The following is a 27589-nucleotide window of genomic DNA, read 5'->3' as shown; positions in this document are numbered from 1 at the left end:
TCACTTTTTCTAACATTATGTAGATAAGAAAACAAAAATTATATACATATATATACAATTATATATATATATATATATATATATATATATATATATATAAATGCTTAATTGTTGCTGCCTGCTTCAAGCTCTATAATATTTCATTAGAATGTTACATATTAAAGGGGTTGTCCACTTTCAGACCAATATTGAGAGATAAAAGTTACAGTGTGTATAACATTATTCCCAGCGATTTTTATCCACTGGAAGTAAGCAGAATGAATAGCAGCAGAGATCTAAAAAAAAAAAATAGGAATAATTGATACCGTATATACTCGAATATAAGCCGACCCGAATATAAGCCGACCCCCCTAATTTTACCACAAAAAACTGGGAAAACTTATTGACTCGAGTATAAGCCTAGGGGGGAAATGCAGCAACTACTGGAAAATTTCAAAAATTAAAATGGTCGGAGTTTTTGGGTGCAGTAGATGCTGGGGAAGGGGAGGGGGTGTTTTGGTTGTCTGTCTGCCCCTTCCCTGAGCTTGAGGACTGTTTTTATTTCCCCCACTTGGAATTCAGTCTGGCTGAATATAGGGTATCTGCAGTGCTCCTATTAACCCCTTCCCAATGGAACAGGTGCACTGCAGATACCCTATATTCAGTAGACCGGGCACTGTCAGACACAGGGATATCTAATGTGTTTGTGTTTCACAGTAATTTTCTACTTTTGTGTCTATTCTAGGGAAAGGAGTGATTTAGAACTTTTATTTTTTTAATTTTTTTTTTTTTTTATTTCTGCTGACTCGAGTATAAGCCGAGAGGGGCTTTTTCAGCACAAAAACTGGGCTGAAAAATTCGGCTTATACTCGAGTATATACGGTATATTGTGGCCAAACCCTATAAGCCTACAAATTATGCTCAAAAGAGACCTGAGATTTTTCTGGAGAAGAAGGGGGAGGGGGGGGGGGGGGGGAGAGTAGATAATAATGAGCAAGCATAGTTTTACAGCATTTGGAAGCTCTAGCACCCAGTGCACACATGTGCCTTCTGCACCACCATATCATGTAGCACTCACTACACAATGCATTCTGAAAATTTTCAATCCCTTTCACTTTATTTCACATTTTGTTATGATGAGGCCTTGCACTAAAATAAAAAAATACCTATAATGAAAAAATGAAAACATAATTCTGAAATGTTTGCAAATATATTAAAAAAGAGAACTAAAATGTTGCATGGACATAGGTATTCAGACCCTTTGCTTATTACATTTGACATTCTATACCTTGAGTAAATGTGATAAACTTGGAAAAGGCACTGCCTGTATAAGATCCACAGCTGACAAGGCATATCCGAGGAGAGAACTAACTGTAAAGCTCAGAGTCAGGGTTGTGGGGAGGCATCTGGAAAAGGGCACAAGATATTTGTGCTACATTGAAAGTTCCCAACAGCACAGGTACCCAAGAAGACTGCAGGTTGTAATCTCCGTCAAAGGTGCTACAACTCCATACTGAATAAAGGGGCTGAATACTTATGGCAAATGCAATAATTTTGTTTTTCCAATAAATTTCCAATAAATTAAAGATTTCTAACATTCTGTTTTAACCTGGTCAGTATGAGATATTGAATGCAGAATGATGCAACAAAACTTCAACACTTTTTTTTATTTTAGCATAAGGGTGTGACATAAAATATGAAAAAAGTGAGAGGTCGGAAAACCTTCCAATGCCTTAAATATGGTACAGGTTACCCAGATGCTATAAGATGTTACTATACTAAAATAATTCCAATGAGTAATGAGATAGGATGGCATTGTTCTTCAGAATACTTGAAAGTATTATGGTCTCAAGCATTATATGGTTCCCTGGATGTCTTCTATAGCCCATTAAAATATAGTCAAGTCTGTGAATTTGTTACTAAAGTAAATCTACTATCATTAGTTACGTGTAGTCAACATTTCCTTTTAGATTTGGGCACTGGGTGGTATAACAACCTCGGCTGTAATAGATTTAGTGCATATACATGTTCATATGTAATAGTGTGCAGAATCCGCATATCAGTGTGCACTATACCTGATAAGCATATGGAGTATTTACAAAGAAAATAAACCCAATTTCCACTTTACATGCTGAACATTCATTCATTATAACAGTTTGTGTACAATAAACGCTGTCCTGCATATTAAGCCTGCCAGCGTTCAATTTGCAGAGAAATGTGTGACAGGATTCAGGCATTACATATTCAGGACCATGGTTCTTCTCTATAAATCACATCTGAGGACGACAACCCTGCTAGCTTGTGAGCGGCTAATATCTCAAGCAATTAAGAGAGATCAGAATAGTAGATAGGACATCATGCAGGACATCAGAGGGACGGTGACTCATAGCACCTTCATTTCATCTTATACTGTGGAGATCTCATTTACATTAACATTAAATGATTGTCAGCACATATATAAAGAGATTATAGAAAGAGGATATACTGGAGAACATTCATCGATTATATCTAGCATATATATGGTTTTCATAGGACTGATAGGAGGCTATTATTCTCAAAGACATGCATGAACATATTTTTTATTAGTTTCCAGACATCATGCAATGTATAACTTTCCATAAAACAGTCATCATAGCTTTTAGATGTTACCAGGCAAGACCAAGTAAAGTACGCATTCGTTTTGGTCAGTATAGGGGCTTAGAATGGAGTGACCGGGCACAGGCTCTATTCAGAATGATCCTAGCCCTGGAGTGAATGGGAAATAACTAATATAGTAACTAATTCAGGCTGGAATACTCCTTTAACTGGTTAAATCTATCAATAGATAGCCTGGGCACTCCAGTCTACCCAGGTTATTTTATTCATTTTGTATGTTCCAGTCATCGGCTTCTTTTGTAACGTCAAGCAAACATATACGAAGCCACATTCGCTTCTGCAATTTGCATATCATTATGTGACTGTGAACCCAGTGCACTTCTCCCACCAAGTGTATTTGTCAAAGTAACACAAAGCACTGCATTGAAATGTTATTTTGGCAACACTTTTTTTCATCTTAGCCAAATTATACATGCTGAGATTTAGTAAAGTCGCACTGCAGAAAGGGGAATAGAACAGAACACGGTAAACTGAATATAGATTTTCTTCATCTGATCATTCTATAGAGCACATTACAGTCAGAATATGGATATTTCTATGCATGATCAGAAGGCCTCTGAATTCATTGCTGCCTAAGCAAAATGTAGAAATTGGCCGTTCCGGAAATGAAGGCAATACCCTTGAAAACAATAGGATTAATTGCATGTAACTAACACTGTGGTGAACAATTACTCTTTTGCCATCAATCACAGAAGCTTGTTACTATGTGATAAAGCTTGATTCGCGGAGCTACATCACATTTATCAACTACTTCTTTGTGAGTACAACACTTTCCAAGGATCGAAATCCAATGCAAATTTTGTGAGAGTGACAATATTACCACAGCTTTTACTCTTGTTAGAATGACTGTTTGGCTACACATTGTATACCAGTAAGCATGTATATGCCCCAGTATCAAGTTCCCACTACATGCACGTCAATGAGTATAAAGCCTCCAGTAATTCTTCTTAGTCTCATTAATAATAAAATCTATGGGATTCACATGGGAAGACTTCTGCCAACATGTTTTTGCCATTCTCTCCTGGCACTCTGTTGTAAGCCCAAAGTCAGTCTAGCTTTCAGCTGAAACAGGCTGGTTACTATTGATAGAACAGCTAAAGCCTTTTTAAAGTGGTTATAAGAGGATACACACGCCAAGCAACGAATCTGTATTACATCCTTAAATAGCCAGCATGGTCTATTATGGTCCCCATTCACATTCGATTATAGTCGCCAAAACAGCTGATTTTGGCAGGAATGGATGAACATCTATAATTTGTATTGGAACCACGTGACTCCCCTCTGATAGATGATGAAGGAAAGAAGAATCAGAGATGATGAATTTCAATGTCTGTTCCTTTTGTTCTTGCACAAGATAAGCCGCCGCCAGAGGTTGGGCTGAAAGCAATTTAAGAAATATGAAGTGTCCCTTTAACACTATTATACTTACTTTTCCAAGGCTACAGCTATATCTTGGAACCCTTGGGCTGAAATGTTGTTCTTGTCCCAGATCACAGTCCTATTACAACCAAAAACACAGGTATTATTCACATGGCATAATAATGCATTACAGACACAATCTCATCATCATCATCATCATCACACTCACCTGAGCTTGGTGTTGATTTGCAGTGCTTTGGCCAACATCTTTGCCCCCATGTCTCCCATGCCATTGCCACTGATATCTACTTTGGTCAATGATGTATTGCTACCAAGAGCATTAATAATGATTGTCACATCTGTCTTTAGCTTAGAGTCTGCCAGAGACAATGACTGCAAGGGCTGCAGAGAAAATACAACAGAATTAATAATTTATTACACTTTCATTTTTTACAGTTTAAAGTGAAATGTTCAAAATGGACATAGGGGGGAAAACAACTCTAATACAGAGGCAATGCAATAATCCCTGTGATTTTGCAGGTATAACTGTACTGTTTAACACCCATTCAGCAGGTAATAGGTAACATAAAAGATAAGCACTTTATTGCAACCCCATAGCCTATTTAAAGCACCCGACTGACACCTCGATTCCTATTAGATGGAGTAAACTGGCGTGTATTTTGGCGTGCAATTTTACACGTGTAACATAAGACTCCAATTGACTCTTCAATGACATTTTTTTACACGTGTAAAAAAACACGGCAAAATACACATCAAAATACACATGTAAAATGTAATTGAAGTCAATGGGAATCTTATTTTACACGTGTAAAATTACACACCAAAATACACGCCAGTTTACTCTGTGTGAACTACCCCTTAGGATAGTTTGTGGCACCCAACAGGGCTGTACTTTTTGCCCTTGCCGTAGATCCTCTAGCAGTTGCCATTCGCTCCCTCCCTCCTTCCCTCCCTGATGTAACAGGTGTCCAGATTGGGAACTATGAATATAAAACTAAGCTGTTTGCAGATGGTATATACTCCCTGTCACAAAACCCTTGATCACATTACTGAACCTGAGCAATATTTTCTCGCAATTTGTGCATCTCTTGGGCCTTAAATGTAACACCTCCAAATCAGAAATCTTATATCGTAATGTCCTCCAGGCTACCAAAAAACTGATATCCCACATCTGAAAACTGAAATTTAATGCCCTACTTAGGAATAAATCTATGAAGTCCCGTAGATGCCCATTTCAAATGGAATTATGCCACATTGATCCTGAAGCTACTGAAAGATCTTGTTGACTGGCATTGCCCTACCCTTTCTTCGTAGGATCCATTCAATTAAAATGGGCACTTTATTGCACATTCTCTATTACTTCTGTACCCTTTCGATCCCGGTAACGTTCTCCTACCTCGCCAGCTTAGTGAGGGCACTTTTTGACTTTATTTGGGCCTATAAAGGATCTTGAATCTGGAGATGTAGTATGTATTATCACAAAAGACTGGGTGGCCTGTCAGTTCCTGTCCTTTATAAATATTACATAGCTGCCAGGCTCTCACAAATTTGTGCTATATATAATGAGGTAGAAGGAAAAAGCTCATGAGCGGCACCATGTCTGAATTACAGCCTACACCGCCCGTTATGAATCGTATCCAAATGGAAAAAGTCAGATACTAGATGTACCATATACTTTCATTATTCTTGGCTATCGCCAACCAGATGGTGCTCTCTGCCTCAAAAATATATATACAGGAATACAAATATGCAAAAAGAATAAGCAGGGAACTCTCCTCTATTCCTTCCTGACCTATTCCCCAAGTTGTTCACTTGGTGGAGACACACTAGGTTCTGGCTTCTCAACGACTTCCACTGTGACTGTCCAGTCTCCACCAAGGACTATTCCATTCACACGCATACTTCCCTTAGAGGCCTTCAGGACTAACCAGGTCTTCCACGTCTTATCTTCACTCATACCACATAACCTAGCGATCACTCCCACTGGTTTTGAAAGAAGATGCCTCTAACCCAGTGTTCCTACCCCCCCTCCCCCTTCCCTGGCAGGGACCATCCCCCCTCTTTGTCCGACCCATGCAATATATCGCTTCCCATCTCCTTTTTCCTCCTCCCTATGTTTGTTACTGGTTATTTACCTTTGTTATCAATATTTTCCTACAGGACTTATTATTTTGGATTAGTTACCATGTCTATGTACTCTAAATGTTTTATTTTCTGCCCTAATGTTGTATTGTTGCTGTAAGGCTGGGTTCACACTACCGCCACTGTCCACCCCGAGGTTTCCATCATAAATTCCGGGGAAACTGTACAGGGGATGGTTTGCTGGCGGCCAGCTTTAAAGCCCATTCATTTGAATGGGTTTTTAAAGGTGACCGCAAGTGTCCGTATGCGGTCTCTCCGCCTGGAAACCGTTTTTTCTTGCACGGACACAATGTCCTGCCTAATTCATTAAATACTCTTAAAACTAAAATATATAGCAGAAGGAGCAATAAGTTTTGGCCATAAAAATGAATGATATTTGGAAGACAGGAGATGCCCTTTAATAAATTTAACGCATTCACTTGGGTATTTTCTACTGAAACTATGTGTGAACATCTGAGATTAGACGAAACGCACTAAGGAATAACCTGCTGAGAGAATATTTATAAAATATGGCGCTATATAATTTATAACACTTCACACCATGAGAAGAGAAAAAAAAACACAACATACAGCCGGCTGCTAAATGTTGTAGTGTTACTTGTGACCCCCAAAAATGAAAGAATAAAGAAGCAAAGAAAAATCTATCTCAAGTAGTGAGCCAGAGGCGTTCTCCTTTCTTCTTGGTGATGAAAAGTAACGACGAAGTTACCCATTAGAACAGGGAATAGAAAGGATATTACTGATGAAAGACAGAGCTTTGAAAAAATCAGGGGAAGCTATAAAAACAAGCAGCCCTCTCTGTGGGGAAAAGCAGGTTTTCAGAAGAAGTGCTTCGGCATATTTAATCTATCCAGCAGGTTAAGCTTGCATATTGCTTTTAGTTTAGAAACCTGCTTAAAGGAACAGAGTTTTACTCCAAGAAAAACAAATCTCTTAGAGAAATGAGAACAGTGACTCTATTGTTGTGGGAGTAATCTGACATCATCTCCTTCATGGGGTGAAGGTTATGGACCTCTTATTAACCTGCCTGGCAGAGAACCTGTGATGTCAGACTTGTATGGAGGAAGGGAGAGATGACACCTCAACCAGTAAATGGAAAAGTTCAGATCTTGTCCTTTTCTTAATAGAAAGAGATATTCTTGTGCTTCAAACCACTTTTCTCTGCTGTCCTCAAAGGCAGTACGTGCACTGAATACCGGAATATCCTGCTGCCTGGTATTCAGACACCAGATGATAGAAGTCAAACTGCAGGCACTATTCAATACACAGTTACATGGGAAGGCTATAAAGTCAGTGCAATATGATATGTGTAATATAACAACTAGAACAGTGACGTAGGGGGCATTACATTTTTAACAATTGAAGCATTTGAATAATGTAAGATAACTTATCTATGCAAATATCTTTTCTATAAATCTTACTATATAACAGGGTAGATAGCCTATAAATATAAACAAATTATTATAAACACACACTATATGTTTATTATATAAGAGACTATGTTCATGTATTTCAGAACAATTTATAAAAAGTATAATCCTCTTCTAAATAAGTAAATGAAAGCTTGTCATTCAATAGCATGTGTTTATTAGGCACTTTCATGCTGTAATAGCATTTGTCGACCGATAATGGGATTATAGTCAGTATTATTTATCAACCCAAAACTTCAAAGGCATTATATGCAAAAGAAGAAAAGATTTGGACAGGTGCAAGGCCCTAAGGGAATTCAGTATTAACTGGATATGAACGGTTAATAGACTTTTTGGATTAAGAATACTTTACAAAACAGGGGCGTGGTAAACGCTGGAAGCAACTATACTATACTATCCTGCCTGTTATCCTGCTCTTAATGTGTCTCACTGACCCCAGACCCTGCTTATGCCTATCCTCTTGACCACTCCAACATACTATTACTGATCATTTTCCGTCAGTGCTTGTGGTGTGGTTCTCATCCTTGGGAGCTCATCAACCATCTTGCTTCAGTGCTCCCTGAGCGCCACCGACATGTGGAGTGCAGGAACTACAGCGAGCCTATGAAGGGAACTCATCATAGCTGTACACCTCAAAAATAGCCTCCATTACTATCTTCAAAGGCCCAGCAGTGTGGGTTGTGTCAGTGACACTGTTTGCTACCAACTCTGCTGAGTTTCTACAGCAACCCTTCATGGACACACTCGGGTTGGTCTTCTGCTCCACTCCCAGGGGCTTGGACTGTTCTTCTCTGAGGTGCCTGTGACTGGTAAGCTTATGTTTTAGGACTTACGTTTCTGGATAAATCTGGGACATTACTACTTATTGTGCTTCTGGCAACACCTATTGGTATGACTGCTTTACTCCTGAAGACCGCCAACATACCTATTCTCTGTACGCAATTTCAAGTCCTAATTAACCCCTTAGACATCATGCTTTAGGTAATGTCAGAGAAGGCTTGACTATGGTAGCTATATCATATTTGGCAAAAACAGTTTCAAATCACTCACCCATGTTGGTGGAATTTGGTGACTATATGGGCTCTGGGTCTCCCCATGATTGGGACATCCATTCAGCCTAAACTTATTGCATCTATTGATGACATACCTTATTAGCTGAAATTTTATCTAGATATAAATTCCCAGGTTGTAAAGACACCCATTCTCTAGGAAACTACCAAAGCATATTTACAAGGTTGTATTAAACCCTACATTTCATATGTAAATAGTGAATCCTAACCTTTAGGGATGGACCTTGCTAAACAAATGTACATTGCTTAAAACTAATTCTAGTGAGGAGTCTAGAACGCAATGATTTCAATGTCTTGCACGAAAAAGCCTGTAGATCCCAGTTCTTTAAGAAAAAAAAAAAAAGATTCTACGACCTGGGTAATCAGTTGAGTAGTCTCCTTGCTCAATTGAGAGACTAGAACACCGCCTTCCCGGCTATCTTAATAGTGTCCTCGGTGTTGGAGTAGATCCAATTTTACAATTTGGATATATGAAAGAGATTCCATCAATACTATAGTGAACTTTATCAATCCCAACTAACAGCCTTGAATCAGGAAATAGTCAATGTTCCCTTTTCTACAATAAATGAGGAACAAAGAACCTATCTGGATTCCCACATATGCTTCAGGAATTGTCTGATGCTCTTGACGATACGGCAAAGGGTTAGTCATCAGGTCCTGATGATATACCATTAGAAGTCTAGACTCAATACCAAACCTTTTCCTCCCTGTTCTACTGAAATGCTATGTAGCTGCATTTTCAGTTTGCATCCGACTGGCATAATTTTATGATGTAAACATTACCTTTCGGTGGACTCCAGGTAATACAGATCTAATTCTCTCAAACATTGATTTCAAATTAGTCACAAAAATATTGGCAAATAGGTTGAATAAACTCATTCTGTACCTGATCCATCTTGGCCAGGCAGGCTTTATGCCTGGCAAGTCCAAATATGATAATCTTAGGGGCATTCAGGTCATCAACTAAATTGGGGCGGCCCTTGAACAAGATTGGACAATAGCCTCATTGATGCCACCAAGGCCTTCAACTCTGACAAGTGAACTACTGCAGGTTTTCAAATGCTTTAGGTTTCTTCTAACCTAAGGCAGCCATGTCCATCGATGGTGCATTATCCCCCTGTATTTCTCTCTACAGAGGGACACGTCTGGGGTGCCCCCTGCTTCCGCTTTGTTTTCCGCTGGTGGTGGACTGTTCCCATCTAAAAGGGTGTGACTATAGGAACACAGGTGGAGACAACAGAGCTATATGCAGATGATCTCTTCCTATTCATATCTAACCCATCTCATAACTTCCCGAGAACTATGGCCTTAATAGGCATGTTTGGTTTTTACTTGGGCTTATGCACTAACTTGGCCAAATCATCACATATGCCCCTTGTCCAACCATCTAATGTGTATTTTATGTTCATATGACCTTTTTTGACAGATATTGGATAAATAAATAATCAGGCTTAGATAATGGTGAATGCCAGAGGTCTCTGGAAGCAGCTTATTCCTCCTTCCCCATTGAGAGCACATGAACTCTCATCTGAACTGAGCATGTGTGTGTATAGGCTGATCACAAGTAATAGCTGTCCGCTGACCAGCCATTTGAGTGACAGCTGTTGAAGGTGCATAGCCACTCATCCTCAACAGTGGAGAGTATAAGAAAGAAAGAAAAAAATAGAAGGATACAAAAGGAGATGAATAAAGTTGTTTTTTATGGCCCCTTCAGCAAGCCTATTAAAGCATAAATACATGAGCTGGACAACCCCTTTATTAAAGAAAAGAGAAAGGAGCATGACCACTGTATTGCAGCAACAAAAAAAATGTACCCATAAGCAGGTCAATGCGCTAAAGAAAGAAAATTCTGAGAATTATGGGATTTAAATTCTTTTTCCATTGACATGCAGGTCTACCAAAGCAATGCCAATTTACTCTTCAGGGGCTGCAGTTTACAAGAAATGGTTATGCGCTGAAGCAACTTATATCAAGTTTCAGTGGAAAATGGACTGCTTTTCAACTTACAAAGGTTCTAATCAATGTCTGTGCTATGATTCCTAATCTGGCAGAATAGTGATTGAAGATGAAGGATTCTGGTAGTAGTCAATGCTTGCAGCAGTCTGACGTTACACAGGCATGAACAGTACAATTTGATAGCAATTGAGTCAAAGGCACAACTGATGTCTAGGGCATTTAGGGTCAGTTAAAGGTGTTACTTACCGATTCTTCATCTTGTATCATATGAACCAAGTTATCCAGAACTGGGGTTAGATTTCTACAGAGGCAAATAAAGATATACTGCATTTCTGTCACATAATTATGTGCTATAAAAGTACAGCGAGAAAAAGAAAATGGAAAAAAACATACTTGGATTTCATGTTGTTAAAATTCTTTCCCAATGCCAGGTGTCTTATTGATCTGTTCTTACTGAGCCAGACTACAAGTGTGGAGAGGTCAGACTCCAAACCTATGAAGAACATAGAGTGTTGAATAAAAATAGTCAATAAGTGAATACAAGTAATGTCGCTTCATACATATAATAAACTCTAGGCTTAGAGAGGAGTTAACCATCAGCACAAATAGAGATGGCAAAATGTCAGATTTAGGGACTTCTATGTATTGTTTTCATAGATCTGCTTATTAAAGTAATAAACATACAATGCAATTATGTAGCCAATCTTTTTCTAGTAATTGTGGCAAATTTTAATATTTTCCATTCGAACTATCTTGCTTCCAGATGTCATGCAGTTGAATGTAATCTCTGCAGTTTTATTAACATATAGCTCACAGAGAGATTTATGATTCTTCCAAAGTGTGCTCTGCACTTTCACTTGCAAAGTGTTCCCATGACACCTCCCATGCCTATTCAGAGTCGCTCAAGTGTGGCAACGTTTTCAGACATATAAGGTCACATTACAGCAAGTTATGAGATCCAGTCCAAGAGTTTCTGCCAACTAGAATGTAATGTACAGAATATCACTTACCATTATCTGATATATCCAAGCTGGTAATATTATGAATTTCCGCTATGCAGCCTTCCAGAACTTGAGCGCCACCCGATCTTAACTAAGCCCAAAAGAAGAATAAAATAGCGGCTTAAACCTTAAAGTACAGGGATGTAATAAAGGTACAGATAAGATTATGCTTATAAGTCTGCTATTTGATGTGCATAGCAAGCTGCAATATCCAGCAATACAACTTGAAAAAAGAATTCATCAAGATCCATTACAATTATTCCTGATGACTAGAGTAGAAACAGAAGCCATGAACACAGCCCATTATTTTATTATTTTAACAAAATGTGAGATACCGGTATTTCAAACATTACAAGTATTGGAATGGCAGATGACAAATATCTCACACATTACAAGTATTCATGGCAAATAAAACAGTATTGTTCTAACTTCACTACAATGAAATGAAGGTTTTGCTAAAAGCCAGATGCATATTAAAAGCCATTAATTCATATAAAATGCACTTTATTCCCTAAGCAAAGATAACTGTACTATGCTTGGAATAACAAACGCAAGATGTTCTATAAAACAGGTACTCTGAGAATATTCATGCTCTGATAAGTATAATAAATGACTATCAGCTATACAAAGAAATACATTTGTATTCATGCAATGGACTCAGAAAGCTAGGCCTCAATCAGTTATGCAGCGCTGGTTTCTTACATTGAGGCTAAAGAAAGTTCTGCGCAAGTAAATTAATGTCAGAAGGACAGAATACAACAAAAACCTTATTTATAGTTAAGCATAAGAGATTATTAAGAAGGCTTGGCTCAATACATACAGAGCTATGTAATATAAAGAGAAATCCTAGATAGGACGCAGATGGTACTTACACAGTGACCAAGCTTAGGAAGCGTAACAGGGAAAGCAAATAGAGATAAGAACACAAAAGATATTGCATGCATAAGACCACAAAAGTAACAGTTATAATGAGGTTTTTACTACTAAACAATGTGATCTGAATCACGTCCATTACTTAATAATTCGCTCAAAGTTTTACTTTGCGATATCAAAAGTCAATAAAGGCAAAATTATAACAAGACACACTTAACGTACCATAAATCAATACCCAAGACCACCATCTCTACAGTACAGTGTTACATGTGTTTTTGACATTTGGTAAAAATATCTTCATTATAGGTTTCTGAAAGACTGGCGAAGATTCACTAATCCTGTCCAGTTTTTAGAATAAAATGTGCCAGATTTATCATAGTAGCTTGTACTGGATAATAAAATTATTACCTGGCTTACATTGCGGCAGAATTTAAGTGCCATTCTAGCGCACTTTGAGGAACCTTACGCCCCACTACGTTCTAACAAGCCATGACTCTATCTACTAAGCCCAGACCCCTTGCTGGGAAAGCAAAAGAGAACTTCTCAAGCACGTAAATAAGGTGCGCAGTGTGTCAGGTTTTTGTGCAAATTTAGCCAAAATTGTGACTCATTTAGTGTAATAAATTTCCACCACTCTGTGTAGTGTATAAGACCCTGCGGGGGTTCTTGGCATCAACACAGAAGGTTATTTACACCACTCTGCAGTTTTTCTGGACTGCTATAAGTGAGGGTTAGTGTTATCTATATTAGTCACCTTAGTTACATTAAATCCTCTTTCTGTACTATCTTGGGGGGACAGTTTGGGGGTTTCAGAACCAAATTACTAGTTTTCTATCTTGTTCCAAATTACAATATTTTTTTTTTACCTATAATGGTCATTGCCAGAACCAATTAATATTGTAAAGGAGAGATTGCTTTTTTTCTTTTACTTCCCCCATAGACCCAATCAATAAATGGTATAGATTTCAGAAACTATAAAAAAAACTAAAAAAAAAAATGTTCTATGCCATTTTAAACCAAATAGGTCAATGTAGTTGACAGGAACCATACAAGCCTTCAAGTGCCCACCAAATGTACTCAATGTATCACATCTTCCTGGTTACTCTACAGGGTTTTATTACCTTTAGTAACAATAGAAGATGGATTTAGGGAGTGGATTTTAATCATAGTTTTAGTTAAATATTAATGTATATTTTAGAAGTGTGTAACACAAACATTGTAACTTTAAAGGGAAGCTCCATCCTGTAAATCATATATTAAGAGTCAATAAATGCACACCTAGTAATATAGTTTTACAATCTGGAGCAGTACAAAAATAACTTACAAGGCTATGGAAAATTTGATATCCTATGTTCTTGCCTGGCAGGCACTTTGGCAGGAAAGGTCATCACCAAATGTAAAGTGAAAATCTTTATACAGGAATATACCCTGTATATCACCAATGATATTTTAATAACGTATCAATTTGGTTAGTCAAGTTGTCAGTGTTAATTTTCATTACATTAAGATTAGAATGATTGTATATTAGTAAATGAATCACCAGTGAGAAAAAAAAAAAAAAGATTGTGTCATGCATATAATCAGCAAGATGAGCCTCAGTCCATGGCCGGAGAGTGTAGAAGTCCTAGAAATAAACACTGACTCCATCCCCTAAATAATTTATTTAGTTAATATAAGTAAATGCTCAAATGCTATAAAGTAACAGCCATCATAATGATATATTTCTGTGGCTAATGATAGCAGGCAAATACATAATACATTAAAAAGAAAATGACATGGTGAGCAATTACACAATCCATTCCTTGAGGCTCATGAAGGTGTCTTATTATAATAAAACCATTGCAGGTCTTCAAACAGTAAGACAATCATTAGGAAGCCAGTATTTATCTGGATAGGAATATATAATTAAACTGAAGACGTACAGACATAAACCATAGATTTATAGTGAACAAGACAGAAAGAAGACAAAATTACTCAACATTCTATTAATCTGGGACTTCCATTCTGAGAGGACTATGGCAGACATTGACTATTCTTACCTCGCAGTTACTGAGGTCTAGAGATACCTCCTTTAGGTTAGGGTTGCATGCCAAACCAAGTAATAGAGCTCTGCAATAGAAGATTCAATCAGTTATTGAGCAGAAAATACAGCCATTGATATAGAAATAAATGTGGCCACCTCATAAATTACTAGATGGGGAAATGTGGCATGATATCTACTGTACAGCACAGCAAATTCTGCTCTCTGAAAGCCAATATAATACAGTGTTGACAGCAAACATATGGTGTTTCTTTACAGTTCACTGAAGCTGGTATGGAAACTGTAAAATAATTAGCTTAGATCACCACATGCAATTTTCTGCTCATTATAGGATTGTCACAATAAGTCAATGTAAACATGAACAAAAATGTATCTTCTATCTATTTAAAATGTAACTAAAGATGTATAAATCTAACTTGTATCTAACATTAATAATATTTACTGTCAATCTAGCTAATCATATCTAATATCTGTCAATCTAATATGTATCCATCTAGAATGCATCTAATATGCCTCCAGCTATTATTTATCAATCTCATATCTATCTATGCCTTTAATATTTAGCTACGCCACAGGGAACAATATGAAAGGGGAGAGCACAAATTCATAGACAGGACTGTATACATGTATTATAGTTATAAGCAGAGTCTGCTCATCTGAATGAGCTGTACCAGGTACAACTCTTGGTAGTTTGTTATAAATGTTAGCCTCTGATGTTGTAGTGCCAATAGTAGCCCCAATCTCTATCGTTCCGCAACCAAGGCCTCCGATATGGGGAATGTAAATACTTCTATAAGTGAGACTAGGTAACAGCGCTCACACAGCGGGTCCACTCTTCACGATGGTATTAATGAGGCCTTTATTAGATAACCGATTAGCATAGTCCATTGCAACTTTCGTACCCATTGCTGTTCCAAGGCACCGATGGTATATTTTGTTCTGATAGATATAATAATTTATTTTAAAAATAAATTCCAGCTCTTTGAGGAGGAATTTCCTCTGTTCATGACCAATCTCCATGTCTACGGACAGGAAATACCGTATTTTGCGGACTATAAGGCGCACCAGACTATAAGGCGCATTACCCATGAGCGCCTTATAGTCCTGCCTAGGTCCATATATAAGGCGCACCGGACTATAAGGCGCACCGAACTATAAGGCGCAGCGCTGTCCGGTGCGCCTTATATGTGATTGAAAGCGGCGGCCGGCAGACTTTGCCGGCGGCCGCTTAACCCCCCGCGTGCCAGCCGCTTCTATTCATTTCAATGGCACGCTTCCATTGAAATGAATGGAAGCGCTCGGCACGCGAGGAGTTAAAGGGATTCTACCATTAAAAGAACTTCTTCCTTCTTGATCACGTCGGAATAGCCTTAAAAGGCTATTAGTCTCCTACCCGCCTTCTTCCGCAGCTCCGGCTCTGTCTTCTTTGGGCCTCATGGATGACGCATGCGCAGTCGGCTCTAACAGGCTCTCGCAGCCAGAGCCGACTGCGCATGCGTCATCCATGAGGCCCAACGAAGACAACACAGACGGGGATACGGAAGGCGCAAACACAGCTCAGGGAGAAGGCGGCGCTGGCTATTGAAAAGGTTAGAGACGAATAGCCTTTTTAAGGCTATTCCGACGTGGTCAGGGGGAAGAAGTTCTTTTAATGGTAGAATCTAGAGTTGAGCGAGTACTGTTCGGATCGGCTGCGCCGGCAAAGTCTGCATGCCGCTTCCATACATTACAATGAGAGAGCGCTATTCAAATAGAGATGAACGAATACTATTTGAATAGCACGCTCCCATTGCAATGTATGGAAGCGGCATGGAGACTTTGCCGGCGGCTGCCGCTTAACTCCTCGCGTGCCGCCGCTTCAAGCCTTATATAAGGTGCACCGGACTATAAGGCGCACTTTCGATTTCTGAGGAAATCGAAGTATTTTATGTGTGCCTTATAGTCCGGAAAATACGGTAATTGATGCAAGGGCTGGAATGTATTCTTCAAAATAATTACTATGTAGCTTATATAGATATCTAATAATTTATCTCATATGTATGTAATATGCATCTATCTAGCATGACTATCTAGTATCTATCTATCTATCTATCTATCTATCTATCAATCAATCAATTTAATAATGTATAAAAAGATGCAGTGCTCCAGGGAATTCCAAAGAAACTGTGTTTTTTCTATTTTCAATCTAATATAATCTAATACATACTGTATCTAATATGTATCTAACACCTATTAATACTCTACCCACTATTAATTGAGTAAGTGTTAATCTAATATACCATATATACTCGAGTATAAGCCGACTTTTTCAGCACAGTTTTTATGCTGAAAAAGCCCCCCTCTGCTTAGGGCTAGTTCACACGTGAGTATAAGGGGAGGTTTTTGACAGCGGATTTCGCGTCCAAAACCTCCCCTTATAATGGTGGTCTATGGAGACCGCCGGGCTTCTGTTCTCCGCTAGCGGCGAGCTGCTGCTAGCGGAGAAAAGAAAGGACATGTCCTTTCTTCAGGCGGAAGCCGCGCAGGCTCAGCCGCGCGGCTTCCGCCCCCGGCAGCTCCCTCCTATGTCGGCTCATTCATTTGAGCCGACAGCAGAGGGTTAAGCCGCGACAGCGATGGTCGCGGCGGGCGGGTTTTGACAAGAGAGAGACGCGGCTCACCGCGTCTCTCTCTGTGTCAAAACCCGCGCGGGCAGTTCACGTGTGAACTAGCCCTTATACTCAAGTCAGGGTCCATGGAGCACAGAGACCTGCATAAATTAAATGAAGGGGGAGTCTCTTTAATGCTACTGCTCTGTGATTGGCTTGTTATGTAGGTCACGTGATTATGATGTCATCAAAGGTCCTGTAGCCACTAGAATGTAACATATGTAGATAAGTCAGTGGTCATTATGTGTTGGATTCATTGTGTTTTATAGAAGATGTCTGTCGTATCAAGGAGAGGAAGCTACAGTAAAGAGAAAGTAAAGCACATAGATACCTGCTGGGGTTACTGTTCCTAGTAATCTCAGGCATTTGGGGTTATAATTTAGTTTCAATAACTCCATGTACCTCACAATAATAGCAGTTAACCCCATCATGTCCCTCAGATTAACCCCTGTGTGCCCCATATAAGGGTTACTAATATGTGAGACACATGGGGGTACTAATAAAAGATCTTAATTATGAAGATGCCTAATTATTACCTCCATATGTCCCACATATCAGTAACTCTTATGTGAGGCACACAGGGGGTTATGTGAGGGACATGATGGGGTTAACTTTTTATCCGCAATGGTGGATTTCCCCCCCTTGGCTTATACTTGAGTCAATACGTTTTCCCAGTTTTTTTGTGGTAAAATTAGTGGCCTTGGCTTATGTTTGGGTCAACTTATACTGGAGTATATACACTACCTCAAATATCTATCAATTTAATATGTATTAACTGAATATATATCTAATATGCCCCATCTGAAATCTAACTAATATGTATCTATCTTGTATCCACCATTTATCTACCCAATATGTATCAAATATCTAAAATATATTAGTCTATCTTATTCCTAGCTACTAATCTCAATTCTACCTGTAACTAACAATCTGTCTACCCACATCCTCATCTATCTAGTATACTAGTAGATATATTTTTAACATGCAAATATATGGTCATGTTACTTATCTAATGTAACTGTTTAGGACATTTTATTTTCAAGAATAAACTTTTATATCAAATATCAATAGCTGGGATCCAAGCCGTCATAACACATGAGAATAAATGGCTTCTGCACCGATTTATATAGAGAGATCAATGTGCTCTTGACTTGAAGGTTAATGTTTCCTTTTCTAATCTTATTTCAGAGGTGGCCGAGCAAGCACAACCATTTCTCAATTAAAATATGTGCCTAAGGTGCGCAAGTGCTCTTGACATCTGTGGGGGGTGCAGCTTCTTGAACCCCTGTGATGATAAAACTAGGATATATCCAATTGACTTTTTCATAATTTATCACAGAACAGAAGCTGTTTGGAAAAGCCATCATATCATCAAAGTACAAGCGGTGCAGGTACCAAATTAGTCATAATATAGCCGTGGATGGACAATACCAAATGACCCCTATGCACTTTATTGTTCACATACGGTGATCAATATGTAGATTATATTAGGAACATAAAATCACTCCATATTACTAGACAAGTTTTATTTTCAATTTTGTTTTATTTGTGTTGTACTGCATTATTTTGTCATTTAGTTTCGCATACTTGCTAGATGTAGGTTTTGTCATTGGAGTAATTCCCTAACGTGGCTTTTTATATAAAGCATTTCTTTTTTCATGATAAAAAGTCTCTAGACCAGTCTGCTATGGTTTAATTTTGGTAATCTGCACAGAAATAAAATCCAACATTTCTCAAGCTTTAATGTTGATTCTTTTGTATTTGGGGTAAAGACCAATTAGTGCTAAACCAATTGTTGATGTAAAGACCCCTCGATCCCCTGGGCATGTTTTAATGGGAAGCATGCATAGCCGTACAGTTTCTTTATACCAAAGCATGAAATATCTATGTGAATAATTGAGGGCACCAGAGATCAGGCTCGGTTTCTTGCAGCTGTGTTAATCTTTATAATTTCAATGGTCATTTTGCTGTGCAATTTCCACAGGGATATAATGCTTATGCAAATAAGCCATCTACAAATTTAATTATGTGCTAACATTTAATTGTGTTCTTACACGTCTATGTGTGCTATGCCTTTTTGTTGTGCTATTAAATAGGATTAAGACCAAGATGAAAAATACCCTTAAATTACAATGCTTGCCAAAAGAAAATGCTTTTGTTAAACCTAAATATATCATCCTAAAATGTAATGTCTAATCATGTTGTTTTATAGTGTGGAGTGTATCGTGTGCCCAAAAAGTATAACGGATGCTTTTTATACAAGGCTACTTTCACAGTGTATGCAGTGTACGTTTCCCATATGCAGCAAAACAGCTAACACATACATCAACGTATTGTGTGTCCATAACATGTTCTTTTGGCATCCTTTGGGACAGTACACGTCAGAATATTTTCTATGCTTTTACAGTGAAATTAGTTAGTGGGTAGAAATCCTCTCAATGTAAACCTAAGAGGGGTACTGCAATGCACAATGTAAAAGAAGTATATGCATTACTGTGTTATGTTTAATGGTTGGTTGAGAAAATCCAGTTCCAAATACCAGCTAGGAAATTCTGAGTGAATATAGATGACGTCTCCCCAATCCCAATCTATTAACCAAAGATGATACCGGTCATTCTTTAAAGACTGACATTTACAATATCAAGGATGAGTTGAGAGATCATAGTATACATTTGATTTTTGGTCCAAATCAGAAAGGGACCCTGGGCTGTGTAGTCAGAGTTAGGGTAAGTTCTTGGTGGGGTCAGAGTCAGAAAAAGTTACCAACTTTCACACTAATTCAATCGCTGTTTTTTTCCTGACCGTGCAGGAGTTTTCTGATGCTGTCTGACCATGGCTGTCATTTATAAGGAAGCTAGTGTCAGAGTTGGTGTCAGGCTGTGAACAAAATGGAGGAGTCGGTGGTTAGGCCTTGATTCCACAGCCCTGGCCTCAGATTACAGAACAAGAAGATTGTGGCTATAAGAGGACATACAGACTACACAGCTAGAATGCTTTTACAGGATAGGATCCATAATACTAAGACCTCTGTTTACTGTACTAAGATCCACACTACTCTGCTAGATGGCCCTGCAGATACCAATTCATTATATTTCACACCTAATTAGGAAGCAACAAAGCCCCAAATCTCATGAGAAATTTGTTACAGCTACAAAATGTATTATTTATTTATTTATTTTTTAAGTGAACCTACACTTCAGTATCAAAGAATATGTCCATCAGGCCAACACCTCATATTTATTAATATTTATCTTAACTACTATACTACCCACATTCTACATCTAATACTTCACCGTCTAGTAAAAATAGCACCCCAGATGTCTGTAACAGCACAGCAAGTACTACATCATCTCAAAGAGGACGCATTTGCCAAGTCACAGTTTAGATATTTTGGCACAAAGAGTTTTCTCTATAATGTGCCATATTTTGATTTGTAAGATCCATTTTTGTATTATTCTATTGGACATCACTCTAGTTTACACAAATATAATTCTAAAATATAGTGTTAAACCATCTGTTCCTCTTTTAGCGCAGCTGAAAGTACAGTAAGTAAGCAGATGTATTATGACTAAATATCACAAAGCTGCAATACACAGTTTCTAGAATCACTTGGTAGTCTTTATGTCAGATCCTGTGAATGACAACTTCAGATGGCATAATGCTTTCATTCATTCTAGTCATATCAATTTAATTTGGCTCAAACTATGATAAATCCTCCCGTAGGCTGTGGCAACCCCATGGCAGAAACCCTGTTCAGCATTCTATAGTCCTGCAAGGTGGGTGGGATTCTAGAAAATCCCATCCACACATTGAAGAAAGAGACGCACAGCGGAAACTCTGTGATTTCCAAAACCGCTGCGGTTTTGGAAATTGACACATGTCAATTATACCTGGCAGTTTCGCAAAGGAAGCACAAAGTCTGCAGAGGAAACCTCACTGGACTCTTAATCCTAGAATGAGCAGAGGTTTAAGCCGACACAAAACTTTATGAATGGAAAAAAGCAGTCCATTCATTTCTATGGGGAGCGCTCGCATGCCGGCTCCCATAGAAATGAATGGGAAGTGTCCGGCAGCCCTGCTGTCACGCTGAAACAGAACGTGAAACTTACCGAGCGGTGCAGGGCGGGCATTCAGGCCTCCTCTTCCTCCGATGTTCCGTCCTTCTCCGGCGCTCGCTGATAATGGCCAGGGCGCATGCGCAATATCATAATGCTGCTACTACTGCGCATGCGCCCAGGCCATTATCAGCGAGAGGCGGAGGAGGAGGACGGAACATCGGAGGAAGAGGAGGCCTGAATGCCCGCCCACCCTGCACCGCTCGGTAAGTTTCACAACATTACGGTTGGGCTCTATCAGCATGATTTTGCTGATAGAGCCCCTCCTCGCCTGCCGAGCGCTTCCAATAGAAGCAGCTGGCACGCGGGGGGTTAAGCGGCCGCTGGCAAAGTCTGCCTGCCGCCGCTTTCAAGAACATATAATGCGCACCGGACTGCGGCTTATAGTCCGGTGCGCCTTATATATGAACCGAGACGGACTATAAGGCGCTCATGGGCAATGCGGCTTATAGTCCAGTGCGCCTTATAGTCCGTAAAATACGGTACATGGGAATACCCTTTTAACCCCTGCTTGTAAACCAGCAACAAGATCATTTTTTGACTTATGTAACTTGACCCTTCCCATCTTGTACTGTACACCCCTGGTTTAATGATCTGTTCTTAGTGTTTTCATTAATTCTACATTGGAATTCATAAGCGTGATAGCTTTTCAATTTTATACAACAAAATAAATGCCCCTTGCTTATTTGCGTCTACAAATCCAACCGATTATATTGTACTTTATATATGTAAGCTGGGACTAGATGCAACAACACTGATTAAAGAAAGCCTATTCTATACAGAAAATCAGCAAAACTGCAGACTATACCATCAAAAGGAGCAGCTGCAGCTGTCACATTCTATTTGAGTCTTTATTATGCATTGGGATCAAAATGCAGCTGTAAAATAAGGATGTAAAACTACAGGCTACGGTGTGAAATAAAAGCCATTAATTGACACTTGAAGAAATCTTGAGGTCTACCACACCTACAGTAGCCAGCAGCATCCCTTGGTTAATTGGAAAGGCCTGTCTTCTGATAGATTTCTTAAAGTCACCGATGTCATATAACAGTGAGAATGGACAATGTGGCATCTTTAAAATTAACACTATATCTTTTGTATATGTAAAAAAGATGTAAAAAAAATCTCAGGATATCTGAATACATGTACATCATAGAAAAAGACCCATAAACCATTCCCATATACTCTGGATCCACAAATTGCAACTTTAATAGGTTTAGGCATGTAGGTTTGGATATGGTTTATTTTTTAGGGAGGTGGGGCGATTTGATATCTATAACCTGCATTGCTTGTTTTTAGCTGTTATACCCAACATTAACTAAAAAATGCCCCCGGTCAGAGAAAGTCTATAGTGAACGAAGCAAACATATAAACGAGCAAATGATTACCAACTCCATAATCTAGGACCAGCAAGATTCCAATAGTATTGAGTTTGTTATATTAAACTAAAACAAAATGAGTTTCCAGTAAATAATACCTTGATAACATATCGCACTTAAAAGAAGGGTAAAATCGACGTCGCCTGCAATTAACTGTTCCCGTTATTAGTCATTTTTGGCTTGGGAATCTAATGTTCAATAGGATTAAGAATAGGAAACGTACCCATATCAGAAACATTTACATATTACATCAACGCTTTCTATTTTAGGTGGAATATTTCTTTAAAAGAATATTTCCACAGACAATGCTCTCTATATTCGGAGAGGTATATTCTTCGCCACCTCATCTGGCACAAAAAGCACATATTATACCTAGTGGCTGAATTATGGCTTGCACATTCTCTATGGTATGTAAATCAGCGCACCTTAAATGATTTCATTATCTATTCCTAGGGTACTGTCCACATCGAGCTGAAGAGATCCAAGTAGATCGAAACAGCTGTCCTCGATTGAGAGACTATACCTGGTAATAATCCCAGCGTCATTGCAAAACAAAGGCCTCTTGGAAGATCGGGCATGATGCTAAAGGGAGCAGCCATTATTGGGTTATTTCACTGGAATCCTGTCATAAGACAGGCTTGCACATTCCAGTGAGCGCCCTCTATTGGTTTGCAATACTGAGGCAGCAACTGTCTTCCTAATTACATCATGGAAGGCAGATTTGCATATTCTTCCCAGGGTACTGTCTGTCATTCTCTGAAATTCCGCTATCATATAAAGCTTGAGCAGTAGTGCCTTAAGCAAGCGTGTGAATAATGACAAATTACTGAGTGGTTTAAGACAACTGCTTCAATTCCGACAACTGGAAACTGGTTATAGTCTGTAAACCATCATATACTTACCAAAAAATGCAACTGATACTAATATAAGAAAATATGCTGACATCCTGGAAAACTTACCGTATATACTAGAGTATAAGCCGAATTTTTAAGCACAGTTTTTGTGCTGAAAAAGCCCCCCTCGGTTTATACTCGGGTCAAGCAAAAAAAATAAATAAATAAAGAATATATTTAATTGATTTATTTATTTTATTTTTTATTTTTTTTTTGGGGGGGGGGTCTATGACCAGCTGCAATAGTAATGTATAGAATCTCCCATAAAATAGTGAAAAAAAGAAGAAGCTTTAAAAAATATAATTAAAAAAGAAACTAAATAAAAGTTCTAAATCTCCCCTTTCCCTAGAATACATATAAAAGTAGAAAATGACTGTGAAACACATACACTTTAGGTATCCCTGTGTCTGAAAGTGTGTGTGTGTGTGGGGGGGGGGAACAGTCCTCAAGCTCAGGGAAGGCGCAGACAAACAATCAAAACACTCCCTCCCCTTTCCCAGCACCCATCAACTACTGCACCCAAAAACCATTTTAATTTTTGAAATTTTCCAGTAGCTGCTACATTTCCCCCCTAGGCTTATACGCGAGTCAATAAGTTTTCCCTGTTTTTTTGTGGCAAAATTAGGGGGGTCGGCTTATACTCGGGTCGGCTTATACTGGAGTATATACGGTAGCTTCTTCATATAGATATGTCATAATTCTCATTAAAGGGTCTACTCCAAATAAACACCACAGATGGTACATGAATAATTGGTAACCCCCCATCAAGCAATAAAAAGGTAGCATCATATCTCCCTTAAACTTAAAGGTCACGAAAAAAAATCAGATATAAATTGCTATTGAATGCTCACAGAACAGAACAGATTTACAAAAAAATTTCTGAAATAAAAATTACCATCCTTTAAAACGTATCTCCTTGCTTGTGCATTCTGAGTTAATAATAGAGTCCTTCAAGATACAGCTCAATTTATTCGAACACTGAACAGCTACAAAGCGCTCCTCCATCTCTAGAGTGCCTGGCCTGTCCATTCATAGAAGGGACCCAGTAATTTAAAACAACCAATATGTAATGCTTCATTTTTTCCTTTGGTAGCACTGTGTACTGCTCAACACCTTTTTCCACAATTTCCTTGCAGAACAGAGCTGATCCCTATGGGTTCTAGTAGCCAGATACCTTGTGATCAGATTAGTTTTAGGGGGCCCACCCATTTATCCAGTAGGATGTTTCATGGTACGCTGATTTTAACAGACACATATGAGACATATATCTCAAAGCTTTTTTTCATACTTTTTATTTAGATGTGAAGGGCAGGGAAAAAACAAAACAAAAAAAGCAAAACAAAAAGCAACTTACTTCAAAGGTTCGGGGGAAAGCTTAGTTCCAGAAAAGTTGATGTGCGTTAACGCAAGAGAGCTGCTAAAGAACTGCTTAAAAGATGGTGGCACTTCTTTTCCTTTCCTGTAGATCAAAAAGAGACATTTTAATCTGATAACTAGGGTTGAGCGATTGTGTTCGGAAAAGATCGGATTCCAATCGGCGATCGAGAAAATTTCACGATCGCCATCGGAATTCCGAACACAATCTATTTATGTGGGATTGAGATCGGTGATTTTTCCCACAATGCTTTGCTTAGCCTTCACACTGAGTATACGCTGTATACTCAGTGTGAAGGCTCCGCTGCAGTTCCACAGGAATGAATGGAAGCAGCTGACACACAGCCTTAACCCCCTGCGCGCCGGCTGCCTCCATTCATTCGAATGGAAGGCTAAACTAAATCTCTAGCAGCTACTTACCTCTAGAGATGGCTGTTCCAGTGCCCTCCTTCTTCTTGCCTCGCTGCCCCGCCTCCCAGGTTAGTGTTTAAAGCGCTAGGTAGGCGGGGCTTGTGGCTTAGAGTGTGGGCGGGTACAGGGTGGGGAGACGTGACGTCTCCCCTCCCAGTACCCGCCCACACTCTCCTAACCCGCCCACACTCTCCTAACCTGGCAGGGAGGGGGCAGCGAAGGAAGAAAAGCAGCGTGGAGCAGCAGTGAGGCGAAGAATGAAGGCACGGGGCACAGGACCAGCCATCTCTGGAGGTAAGTGGACACCAGGGGGGACTAAGTAGTCAGAGGATTAAAAAGAAAATCCTCTGGCTACTTTAGTGATTCACTACACAGCGTGGATTCTAACAATTGTTAGATTCCATGCTGTATAGTGAATAGGATTGCTTTTAAAATCCGATCTCCGATTAATAAAAAAATCCCATTGACTTGCATTAGGATCGGAATTGGGATCGAGATTGGGTTCGAATGAAAAATGATCGGAAATCGGATTTTAAAATCGATCCTGAAAAGTCAAGATCGGCTCAACCCTACTGATAACAATTCAAAGAAAGAAGACAAGTCTACTCAAAACACACACTAATCTGAAAAGGCTTGAAGATTTACTTGCAAAAGACTCAATTCTACCATAGTAAGTGGTCACAGTAGCCCAGGCTAAACAGAGTCTGTATCTTAGGATGGCGCTCGTCTGATGGATACCCAGAAAAAGACACTAATGTTTTAGAATGTTGTTTATACCTCAAGTTATTCACTAAGGAATATATTATACTTAGAATGACACCACAAGGTAGTAAACAAGACTAATATTTCTGAAACGAAAATTCTGAGCAGATGTCAGCAAGATCCTTATTTTCAGGAATTGCGTGTTGATAATATAGTTAAGTAGGATTTATACCTGTGGGGAAAGAATGTCTTAGACAGATTGAGTGTAGTAAGGTGCTGCAAGCATCCACGCAGTAAAGCGCCACATACCTGAAGTAAACACAATGATACAGTCATTACAATTAATCCATATCACAATGCCATACATGATTTTTTTTCTGTTGTTTTTACTATCGTTTTTGTTCATCTCATTACATTATATTACATATATAAAAGCCATAGTCACCCTGAGACTTTTTTTTAATTTAAAACTTAGCTAATGAATTTTTTTAAGTGGCAATGTTTCAGTATAACATTGGAATCATACATGTGGTAGATCTGTCTACTTAGAATAGGTTCTCTAAAGAAATTCCTAAAATGTGGTCTATCCTAATAATTAACATCTAACACCAGACCCTAAGGTGGATGGGACCCCTTGGAACCCAATGTACAGAACAGCACTCTAAGTGCAGTGGGTTTGGGTCACCCTGACTCAAGCTGTGTCCTCCAGGTACAGGCGAGTTAAATATAATGGTGGTGCAGAGCGCTTTTCACTCCCTGCTTCACCATTTGGCCCCTGTCTCTACTCCCCATATCTGGGGAGTAGAGATAGGGGCTTTTGACTGTGCAGGGCTTTTGACTGTGTGAGGGGCATTTTACTATATGGAGCTACTAAAGAAGCATAATATTTTGTGAGGGCTACTAAGGAGCATTATACAATAAGGGAACCATTGAGGAGGTATTAAAATTTGTGTGGGTCAGGTATGTCTAGGTGACAGTGAAGTGGGGGAAGTCCACTTTTGAAGCTTTGCACTGGGCCCACCAATGTGTTAAAACAGCCCTTCCCATTTATACACACATTTATGTCCTGATTAAGCATATCTCCTTCTTGTTACACCCCTTTAGACATATATATCAACAATGTCATACTTCGGTAAACTGCCACACAACTAGGTTTTATTTTCAGTTCTATTACAATTAATGAAAGTTTCAGTAGATTTATGATTACCGCATCTGCTGAACACTCAGTGTTCGATAAATCCAGGTGCTTAATGGCATTTGGCTGTGCCAAAAAGGTATACAAGTACTAGAAGTTAAAAACAGAAAAAAATAAAAGTCACTAAAACAAAATGTGAACATGATATAAACAGCATATTATTTATAGTACACTAGGTTGTCTGAATAAATTACCAGAATACTGCAGGCTTTTTTTTTTTTTTTTTACAGCATAAACACAAAATGGGAACATAGATCTAAAATATGACCGTATAACCGAACCCCTAAAGTCACGCTTTACCTTTAAAATTGGCTGTGATCCAATTACTCAGATTACCAAGTGAAC

At 38.8% G+C, this 27589-nt stretch overlaps 1 protein-coding gene across 3 annotated transcripts in view; it reads right to left on the bottom strand.

The window, feature by feature from the left end:
- CARMIL1 (capping protein regulator and myosin 1 linker 1) overlaps positions 1-27589 on the bottom strand; it is a 260007-nt gene that overhangs the window by 86203 nt on the left and 146215 nt on the right. For all 3 annotated transcript variants that reach the window (XM_075270894.1, XM_075270895.1, XM_075270896.1), the window contains exons 14-22: positions 27257-27334; positions 26282-26358; positions 24917-25021; positions 14526-14595; positions 11623-11704; positions 11006-11105; positions 10859-10913; positions 4223-4395; positions 4064-4132 (exon numbers count right to left, since the gene is read on the bottom strand). In XM_075270894.1, the coding sequence (XP_075126995.1) occupies positions 4064-4132; positions 4223-4395; positions 10859-10913; positions 11006-11105; positions 11623-11704; positions 14526-14595; positions 24917-25021; positions 26282-26358; positions 27257-27334 (809 nt within the window). The remainder of the gene's footprint in view (positions 1-4063; positions 4133-4222; positions 4396-10858; positions 10914-11005; positions 11106-11622; positions 11705-14525; positions 14596-24916; positions 25022-26281; positions 26359-27256; positions 27335-27589) is intronic.

Source organism: Leptodactylus fuscus, chromosome 4 (genome assembly GCF_031893055.1).
Source record: "Leptodactylus fuscus isolate aLepFus1 chromosome 4, aLepFus1.hap2, whole genome shotgun sequence".
Classification (NCBI taxonomy): Eukaryota; Metazoa; Chordata; class Amphibia; order Anura; family Leptodactylidae; genus Leptodactylus; species Leptodactylus fuscus.
Note: the sequence above shows the minus strand (reverse complement) of the source record. Positions and strands in the feature narration are given on the sequence as shown.